At 41.7% G+C, this 10961-nt stretch overlaps 1 protein-coding gene across 1 annotated transcript in view; it reads left to right on the top strand.

Annotated features, from left to right (window-relative positions):
• Positions 1–7607: 7607 nt before the first annotated feature.
• The window catches only part of nipbla (NIPBL cohesin loading factor a), a 157241-nt gene continuing 153887 nt past the window's right edge, over positions 7608–10961 (top strand). Inside the window, 2 exon segments of the mRNA XM_034170432.1 lie at positions 7608–7671; positions 7926–8091. Of these exon segments, the coding sequence (XP_034026323.1) occupies positions 7608–7671; positions 7926–8091 (230 nt within the window).

Below are 10961 nucleotides of genomic sequence, written 5' to 3'. Positions count from 1 at the left end.
ATCGGCAAATCAGCCAATTTATCGATTATTGGCATTTTTTTTTTTCATCCAAATATCGTTATCGGCATCGGCCTCAAAAAAATCCATATCGGTCGGGCTCTACTTTTAATGACACTTTTTCTATCCATTCTGTGGTAGCAGTTTCCTCAGTTCTTTTTTGTCTTGTATAATAGCATTAATTAATATGTTAGCATCAGCTTCTTAATGCAGTATTTTCATTATAAATCATAATGTAAAGAAGAGCAGTTAGAGATTTCTGATGTCTGCTAATCCGGATCCAGATCACCTTCAAAATTTGATGGAGTCTTCCACGCCCTAATATGTATCTGTGTTGAAAATTTCATCAAAATGATGTAGTTTTGACATAATCCTTCAAAGCGTTTATAAAGTGAATCTTGATCTCACCTCCAAAATTCAGTGGAGACTTCCATGCCCTAATATTTATCTGTGGTGCAAATTTGGTGAGAATCCATCAAGTAGTTTTGACGTTATCCTTCATAGACTATATAAAGTGAAACATAATACAGAATCTGCATCCAGATCCAGATCACCTCCAAAATTTAATGGAATCTTCCATGGCCTAATCTGTATCTGTGTTAAAAATTTCATCAAAATCCCTGAAGTAGTTTTGACATAATTCTTCAAAGCTTATATGAAGAGAAATCTTGATCCAGAATCCAGATTCAGATCTGGATCACCTCCAAAATTGAATGGGGTTTTCCATTGACTAATATCTATCTGTGGTGCAAATTTGGTGAGAATCCGTGAAGTAGTTTTGACGTAATCTTTCAAAGACTATATAAAGTGAAACTTGATCCAGAATCCAGTGTCGCAGACCAGACGGTCACCCTGAAAATCAGTCCCCCGGGATTATCACCCCGTTTCTGCTTCAAACTGCACTCCAGTCATCATCTGTCTCAGCGACAGATATCTGAAGCTTTTGTACCATAATCATTTCCACATAAATTCAGCATTATTTCATCATAAAAGACGGATGAAGCGATCAGGGCGCCGCGGCTAAATGAGCTGCTAGCTGATGTGTTCACTGCGCGCGTCGGGCATTTCAAAGCATCACGAAATTTCGCTGAGTTTCTGCTAAAAACGGCCTTGTTTCTGCTTAAAAATGACTAGAATGATTTAAAGGTTTTTACCTTTATCATCTAATGGTTAATAATCCTATTAATCCATTTGATGTGCTGCTGTGGTCCGAAATGACGCATGCGCAGATGCAAAAGGTGAGCTGATTTTAGGGACAGACCGTTCGTTCTGCAACACCGGATTCAGTCACCTCGAAAATTTTATGGAGTTTTCCATGGCCTAATACGTATCTGTGTTGAAAATTTGTCAAAATCCGTGAAATAATTTTGATGTAATCTTTCAAATATAAAGTGAACTCTTGATCCAGAATCCGGATTGAGATCCAGATCACCTCCAAAATGTAATGGCGTGTTCCATGGCCTAGTATATATCTTTGGTGAAAATTTGGTAAGAATCGAAACAGTATCAAAAACAGTAGTTTTGACATAGTCCTGCTAACAGACAGACAGACAGACATATAAACGCAAGTGGTTTTATTACATCATTGGTGGACGTAATCAATGAATATGACTGCCCCAGAATATATTAAAACAGAGTCTAGTTTGTAATTAGGCAGAATTCTCCTTTATCAGCGGTTTAGCTGTGTCTCCATACCCAAGTAATTAAGGACATGATATAAAATGATTATTGCATGAAGCGAGTACACTGTGTCAAAAACAAATGTGACATATGTGCCAACCAAAGCATCTATATACTATATTTCCCCCAGGTCGGGACGGTGGCTGCTCCTACTCCTAGTGGTTGGATTGGTGTCAAACTATAATTAGGATGGGTTAAATGCAGAGGACAGATTTCATTGTATTGTATATGTACAATGACAATAAAGGCTCTTCAAATTCAATTCAATTTATTTAATTTATATAGCGCCAAATCACACAAAGTTGCCTCAAGATGCTTCACACAAATAAGGTCTAACCTTACCAAACCCTAGAGCAAACACACAGGCAACAGTCGTAAGGAAAACATATGACTGATTTCAGTCAAAATTCAGAAAATTCATATTCTTTTATTTCCATATAATAAATTAAACTTATACTGCTGATGCGGTATTGCTATAGAGGTTTTGCAGTGACGTGACCTGGCCACTTCCAGGCCACTCCCCATCTTTACGCTGCCCGTCAAGCGCAGGGCTTCCAGGATTATTTACACGAGAAACTCCTTACATAAGTTTGGAAGCTTTTAGATAAACTCAACATCTCTGACCGTGATAGTGGAGTAGCTGAACTGCGGTACAAGGAGAAATTTGCTTGTTTTTAGGTGGTTGTACACAGAAGTTGAATGGACTTGGAGGACATTATCATCGCACATGTAAGTGCACTCAATTGAGGATTGCGGTTTACATATTTCTAATAGTATTTAGTGAAAGTGTTCATCATTAACTTGCTGTTCAGTGGTGGTGGTGGTGGTGGGGGGGGGGGGGCGGCTCTTTTCATCACATGACATCATCGCTTGTGCAATGTTGGCTTCGAGAGTGGCAAACGGTGGAAAATGACACTTCTACCATCTGCTTTACTTTGTAAAAGCTATTTGTGCAGCCCAGAGCGATACACTAAACACCTGAATCGCTTGCCTTCTGTTTGTGTTTGTGCAGCAATGCGTTGCGTGCCATGTTGGATCTCGACTGCACTCGTCCCCAGCAGAGGAGACCCCAACCATTGATGTAACCGAAGTGCCCTCCACCGACTTCAGCCAGTGGCAGTATATATGTCAATTTAGTGGCAGATTTGATTCAAATAATATGATCTACACTGAGCTCAGACATTCTGCAAGTGTATGAATAACAATTTTTACCAAGGAATGCACAAACAAATTCTCAGAAAGCGTTTCTGTTCCTGTTTAAAATTACCGGAAGTTACCTTTTGACCTTGCGTGATGTGCGCGCATCCATAAGATGTCTTGCAAATCACTTCAGAAGTGTTATCTGGTTTCAGAAGTACTGTTTATTTCTTGCTGACTTTTACAAAGTATTTGTGAAACAGATTTATATATAAATTAACTATTTCAGAGTGTTTTCCACCTTGTTGAATCATTTTATTTGAGACAGCAACCTGCTGATGTCACTGTGGATCTTTACTCTTAATGGTTGTCACTGTGTGCTTCCCAGTATCCCTTGCAATTCGGGGGAAGTCCCCTGCAGACTCCACTGTCGTAGACTGTATAGGTCGCTACTGTAATTAGTTCAAGGCCATCTTTTGTTTTGAAATTTTGTGATCAGAGGAACTATTTACTTATTTATATATTTTTCTTTTTCCCAGATAACACAAATTTTGATTAAAATGGCAATAATCACATTATGAATCCTCTATTTAAAGGCGAATAGATACAATTATAATGGTGCCAAAGAAAGTTCTTTTTGTGACTTGAATCTTCAAAGTTTGAAAGGACATATAGCTTTAATTTAATTGGTCTCTCCTGATACACTTATAGTGATGGCTTAGTTGTTGTAGATATATTGGTACTTGCATGATCGCAATTTGTCAATTCACTCATGAAAAAAAAAACCTTTTCTGCTTCTAGCTTGTTCCACTCGGGGTTGCCACAGCAGAATCAAGGTGGACCTACATGTTGAATCGGCACACGTTTTATGCCGGACACCCTTCCTGATACAACTTCACGTAACATGGAGAGTGGGCAGGCTGGCCTCAAAACCAGGAACCTTTTTCAGTAGAAACAAGTGCACTTAACCGCTTGGCCACTGCACTGCCATGAAAAAATATTAAACTTGTATGTGATGTAAATTGTATGTTGGTGCTGCATTTCAGCTTTCAGTAAAACTGTAAAATTAACACCCACGTAATTTTGTCTGCAGTAGACTGGCATCCTGAGCAAGGGTGTATCCCGCGTCTTGCCCAGTGACCTTTGTTATAGGCTCCTGCTCCCTGTGATCCTTAATTAAAATGGGAATAGCAAATGAATGAATGAACGAATGTAATATCTTCTGAGTCAGAAACAGCACTGTAACTCCCCAATGACAAACAGTCAGCTCTTTATTGCACAAAATAAAAGATATGTCACGTTTTTATGTAATTTGTGTTTTCAGATAAAGCTGAAAATCTTCTGGTACTTGAATAGGTTTGCATGATGCTTCCCTGAGATCATACCGACAAAACAGTTTGATGTTGAAGACAAAACCTCATTGTTCAGGTCAGGTCTGTGAGCAGCACCGGTACCAAACTGCATCCACTACAATACATAACCACTCTGAGTTCTGGATGGTAACCACCCAGACAGACAAACCAGATCTTCACCACCACCTGAAAGTAATACCTCTGTCACACATACCCAGAATCACACACAGTGGCGTCGGACCTATGAATCGGCGCACATCCGGATTTCAGTTCCAAAATGTTCTGACAGCCATCTGTGGAAGTTGACACAGTTGGTCAAAATCAACCGGCGGCCCCAAGTGTGACGCACATGTTCAGAACTCTCCGGGCGCGGTAGGAGATGGGACACCTATCCGCTGGCGGTCCATGTTTTATCTGGGGACCATCTAACTGTGATTTAGATATTCTGAAGGCGGCATAAACAGGATCTGAAATGATTTGAGCACATATGAGGGAACCTCGAGATGAATGGGGCATGGCAAAGCCTGCTGGCATGACATGCCACTTATCTACTTATAATGTCCATTTCCACACACACACACACACATTGATGCAAGGCATCAAGAAGGTCATGGGATTGCTTCCTGCCCTTTCTGTGTGGAGTTTAAATGTTCTCCCTGTGTCTGTGTGGTTTTCCTCCGGGCACTCTGGTTTCCTCCCACATTCAACAACATGCTTATTTAGGGTCTGCTCTTTTCTGTCACTGACAAACGAAGTGTCGCTGCGTCTAGAGTTGGTCCCAAGGCACTGGACTGTGGATGCTCATTGTTCCTTGTGGTTGAATTATATCTAACTAATTAGGATGGATTAAATGCTGAGGGCAAATTTTGTTGAACAAATCTGTATGCACAATGACAATAAACAATGCTCTTGTATTATTCTTATAATCTAAATTAATGTGCTATTTTGACAGCCATAATAAATATATCCCTTCCTGCTCCATGTAACTCCCAACACTCATTGGGCAAGATGACCCCTCAGGCCTGCACAAGCCACCGTCCTCCAAAGGACCCAAAGCTGTTTTGAGATGTTGTGAATGCTTACAGGCTTGACATGTCTTGATTGGGTGGGAGGCAGGATACACCCTATCACAGCACCAGCACATTTAGAGACGCATACACTTTCATACTTGCAGTCACATACGAGGTCTCTTAGAAAAGTATCCGACCTTATTATTTTTTTTCAAAAACCATATGGATTTGAATCATGTGTGATTACATTAGCCATGCTTGAACCCTCGTGGGCATGCAAGAGTTTTTTCATGCCTGTCGGTTACATCATTCGCCTCTGGGCAGTCTTTGAGTGAGGAGTGGCCCACCCTCTCGTCGATTTTTTTCATTGTTTAGGAATGGCTCAGAGACTGCTGCTTTGTTTGATAAAAATTTTTTCAAAAACTGTAAGGCACAACTGAGTGGACACCATTCGATAAATTCAGCTGGTTTTTGGTGAAAATTTTAACGGCTGATGAGAGATTTTGGTCTGTTAGTGTTGCTTTAAGGATGGCCCATGGCGCCTGACAGCGATCTGCGCTCCGAGGAGGCGTCGTCTCGCTGTTTCAAGCTGAAAACTTCCACATTTCAGGCTCTGTTCACCCAGGTCGTCGTCAGAGAACAGAGAACTTTCAGAAGAGGTCAGCATGAGGAGTTTTTGCGGACATTCCACTGTTAAAGGAGATTTTGTAATGAAAGAACGTGCGGGCAGAGTCGCATGTCGGGCAGGACCTGACCGCGGGGGGTTGCGACAGGAAAAACACCTCCGTTGGAAACCTTAACGGACAAGTTGGAACATGCCCAGCTGTTAAACAATTTTTCATATACTCACTTGCTGAAAGCCATCAGAAGCCGCCTGAATTTTACAAATGGTTTTCAACACGGAGGTGTTTTTCCTGTCGCGGTGCAGACGTTTTTGCCACATCGTCACGGAACTGACTCGGCAAATTCGTCCGCACGTTCTTTCATTACAAAATCTCCTTTAACAGTGGAATGTCCGGGTAAACTCCTGATGCCGGCCTCTTCTGAAACTTCTCTGTTCTCTGACAACAACCTGGGTGAACAGAGCCTTAAATTAGGATATTTTCAGCTCGAAACAGCCAGACGGACGCCACCTCCGGCCGCGCCGCGCCGATTTGCTTTGTGGGCTGTCCTTAAAGCGAAAGAAACTCCACAATCTCTCATCAGCCGTTAAACTTTTCACCGAAAACCAGCTGAATTTCTCGAATAGTGTCCACTCGGATATCCCTCACAGGTCCTGAAAAATGTTGATAAAGTAATGCGTGCCGCCTCCAGCGGCTTCTCAGACAAAGAGATTCCGACGGGCGGGGTGGAGCACTCCTCACTCAAGGCCTGCCCACAGGCGAATGACATCACCGACACGTGTGAAAAAACTCACGCATGCGCACGAGGGTTCAAGCATGTCTGGTGTAATCGCACGTGATTCAAATCCATTAAGTTTTTTTTTTTAAATAAAACTGCCGGTTAGTTTTATCACAGACCTCATACATGGCACCAGTTCACCTAACTTGCATGTCTTTGGAAGTGGGAGGAAGCTGGAGCACCTGGAAGGAATCCATGCAAACACTAGGGACTACATGCAAACTTTACACAAAAAAGACCAGATTGGAAGTGAATTTAACATGAAGTATAATACAAATACTTTCACATGCAGTCATTTTGCAACAGTGATTGGGCGAAATTCAGCATGGACAGACATGTTTATGCATGGTGGAACGTAGCTCACAATGAAGAAGAATGACAACTACTTGTATGTAAATGCACAACTACCAGAAAAGTGAACAGCTATTGAATATCGGGCAGTATTGTTATTAGTAAATACATTGATCATAAAAATGAATACTGTGAAATATGGTGTTACCACTGGAGTGGATAAGTAGGCTACTGGAATGGTTTCTTTTTTTGACTTTCCTCCATTGTTTGTTCATCTATTTGTACCATCATCCAGATTATATATACAAATGGAATTTGTCAGGTTTCTCGATGGCTTATTTGTGTTTCATGAGCTTAAAGAATTTTGTGTGAAAAAGTTTCAGATGGCTATAATATATGGCCCTTGACGTCATATATTTTTGGTTACTACAGACAACACTCATAGGACTAGCTGCAGCACAAAATGAAATATGAAATGCATATCTCAAATATTACATGATTAAAAAGCTATACCTTGCTTCACTTTAAATGTTTCCAGGCTTATATAAAATAAATAATTGAATAATGAATAAATAAAGGAATATTGAGTACAGCTTAGTCTTGCTTTCTGTTCATCACTGATTTTCTTTTTTTGTTTTCTTCCTCTCCTGTAGGTGTCAGGAAATGTGAGGGTGGGTGTTGTCCATTGACCCCCTGATCTTCCTGTGTATCAACACACTCCTTCACCCTCATCTTCAGCATGAATGGGGATATGCCTCATGTTCCCATCACCACTCTTGCTGGGATTGCTAGCCTCACCGACCGTGAGTAACTTGCAGCCATGTTTCAAACATTTAATTTCTACTGAATGGATGATTTCTCAATTCTTTGAACACTCTGTAATTCATAATTATTTTAGTTTTACCATGTCTACTTCTCATTATACCTCTGCAACTCTGTGCCATTGATTACTCAGCCTGTTTCTTAATGGTTTCTAATTTTAAGCTTTTTCTACCCTTATTTCTTGACTTGCGCACTTGACTGTTTTCCTGAACATGTGTCATGTCTTCTGCCTTAGTGTTAAACCAGTTGCCCCTGCCTTCCCCTCTCCCGGCCACTACCACTAAGAGCCTGTTGTACAATGGGAGGATCGCGGAGGATGTCGCCTGCCTGCTGGCCTGTCGGGATGAGAATCTGGCATCCCAGCTAGCTCATGGCCTCAACCAGGTCTCCACAGAGCACATGTGAGTGCACAAGTGAGAACTTCTACTTTGAAAGGAGTGACAAAAGTGATTCTTGAACATTGACTTTCTAAGATGAGCCTTGTATTGCAGTCCATTTACCTGTCAAATGTTGGCGCTGTAGTGCAGCTGCTTAAGCCCCTTTCATACCAGGCCTGCTCCCAGTTGCTTCCTGTGGTGTCATGACGATGCAGAAATTTCTGCATCAGGTGTGCGCGGCAGGGGGCAGAGAGGAGGTGAGAACGCAGCCTGCAGGTTCTCTGCACAGAGAAGTCAGAGTGCACACTTTGGCTGCAGACAGACTGTGCACTCTGACTTCTCTTCTACTTGTTGTGCTGAGCTGCAGGGCTGCGCTCTGAGTTCTGTTATAGTTTATCTTTCCTCCCTTGACCGCGAGATGCACACACGCGCGCACAATCGTCCTTGAGCAAATGTGGAGATGTCTGGAGTTCTACTTGATGTTGACATGTCCTGGACTTATGTCCTTGTTTAACTGTAATGAGAGAGTCTGAGGAGAGAAAGGAACTAACGCCTGCAGACAATTTTTTTTCTTTTCTTTCCTCCTTTGACCGCGAGATGCACGTGCACGGACCGTCAAGCAAATGTGGAGATGTCTGGAGTTCTACTTGATGTTGACATGTCCTGTCTCAGGACTTATGTCCTTTTTTGTCCTTTTTTTTTAACTGTGATGTGAGAGTTTGAGCAGAGAACAAGGAAGTAATGCCTGCAGCCAGACTTTTTTTTTTTTTTTTAATTGTTCACATGTGCGTGCGTGAACGAACGTTCATGAGTGGACTGGAGATGTCCGAACTCTTTACTGGATATTTCTGGCAGTCTGCATTTTTTTTTCTGTGGTCTTTTTTATTCAGCGTGTAGTTTTTACTGCATTAAGTACATGTTATAAAAACAATCCTGTTTCATTTATGCTGCGGGGACAGTGGAACCCAGCAGGAATCATAAATTGGCTTCGAGTCACGCCGGGTAACGCCTCTTTGCCCCGACTTGTGCTGGAACCACTTCCTTTCTGCGTCGAGCACAGGACACCAAAAAAATTAAATGGGTTTAATTTTTCAGCGCCCGACTTGCTTCCTCCTTTGCGCCCCTCGTGCTGTTGTGGCGCCGAGCTGCATCGTCTCGGCACTGAGTTGCTTCCACGCGGCGTCGTCATAATGACGCACGGCGCAACTGGGAGCAACCGGGAGCACCCCCGGTGTGAAAGGGGCTTTACTGTTGAAGTCCAAATGAGGCATCTTGAAGTGTTTTTTTTTTCTTTCTTTCTCTGAGCTGACGAGAGGGTGACATCTTTTCAGAGCACCGTTGAAAGCAAATTGCAGTGTCGTGTCCCTTAAATACTTTTTTCCCAAAAACAGTTTACTGGGCTCAGAAAACAAACAAACAAACAAAAAATCAACACACATGCTTTATGAGGCCTTATTGGGCCATCACTACTACAGAGATTAAAGTTCTCCAGTGCTGCGATGGATTTCCGTCAATTGGGCTGCCAAAAGGCCATATATGAGATCAATGCAGATCCGTTGAGAATTAAAAAAAAAAAAAAAAAACCTAAAGGTCAGGGGTTGGGGAGGTTATATTAGACGGTTTATGATTATGACATGCAGCTTCACCTATCAGCTGGTTGAAGTATTTGTATAAGACGTTCATTACGTGCACTGGTAATCCCGTCCCGAGTAGCTTCCAGTTGAAAAAACGGTTATCGTCGTCATTTCTCTGTGTCCACTACAACTCTAGATTAAAGGTCCACTTTTGAAGCCTTTTTTCATACTCCAAAATACTAATACTTATTATTATTATTACTACTTTAACAATGAAAAAATTTAAGTACGTTTTACTACAGTTTAATTGATGAGTCATATAAAAATGTTTATTAATTTAACTTTTCTGCATAACTAAAGTGCGAAATGAAGCAATTTTTTTTGCGTAATGTCTAAGCTCAGGCATTACTAGCTCTGTTTGGGGTTCTAGCTTTAAAGTCAGGTCAGTTAGGATGAGGGAAGCCACAAATATTAAAAAGATTATGGCTCAAACAAACATGTAGGTTGTGATATCAATTTGGGATAAAGACAAAGAAAGGTGAAAATATGCAAAAGATGTCTGCTTGAGGCTGGCTACCAGCAGCTACTGTCTGGACTGTGCAACCCTGGCTGATTCCATTCAGTGCAAGTCATCAGATTAATTAACAAATAAAAGCTCACAAAGTCTTCCAAAAAAATTATTTTATTTAACCTAGTAGATTTTAATTGGTATTGAATTAAGTAAAAGCTGTCCCCTTAAAATGTGTTTATCCTGAAGCATTTAAGAGATGTGTAGGCCTGAGCAGGTTTGCCCATTTCTTTTTGCAGCACCTCTCAAGCTCCATCAGGTTGGATGGGGAGTGCCAGTGCACAGCCATTTTCAGATCTCTCTAGAAATGTCCAATCAGATTCAGGTCTGGGCTCTGGCTGGTCCACTCAAGGACATTCACAGAGTTGTCCTGAAGCCACTCCTTTGATATATTGGCTGTGTGCTTAGAATCATTGTCCTGCTGAAAGATGAACCATTGCCACAGTCTGAAGTGAAGAACACTTTGGAGCAGATTTTCATCCAGGATGTCTCTGTACATTGCTGAATTAATCTTTCCTTCAATCCTGTCTAGTCTCCTAGTTCCTGCCTCTGAAAACCATCCCCACAGTGTGATGCTGCCACCACCATTCTTCACTGTAGGGATGGTGCCTGGTTTCCTCCAAACATGATGCCTGGCATTCACGGCAAAGAGTTCAAACTTTTTCTCATCACACCAGAGAATTTTGTTTCTCATGGTCTGAGAGTCCTTTAGGTGCCTTTTGGCAAACTCCAGGCGGGCTGCCATGTGCCTT

This window comes from Thalassophryne amazonica, chromosome 5 (genome assembly GCF_902500255.1).
Source record: "Thalassophryne amazonica chromosome 5, fThaAma1.1, whole genome shotgun sequence".
Lineage (NCBI taxonomy): Eukaryota > Metazoa > Chordata > Actinopteri > Batrachoidiformes > Batrachoididae > Thalassophryne > Thalassophryne amazonica.
The sequence above is the reverse complement of the archived record's forward strand: the minus strand, read 5'-3'. Positions and strand labels throughout refer to the sequence as shown.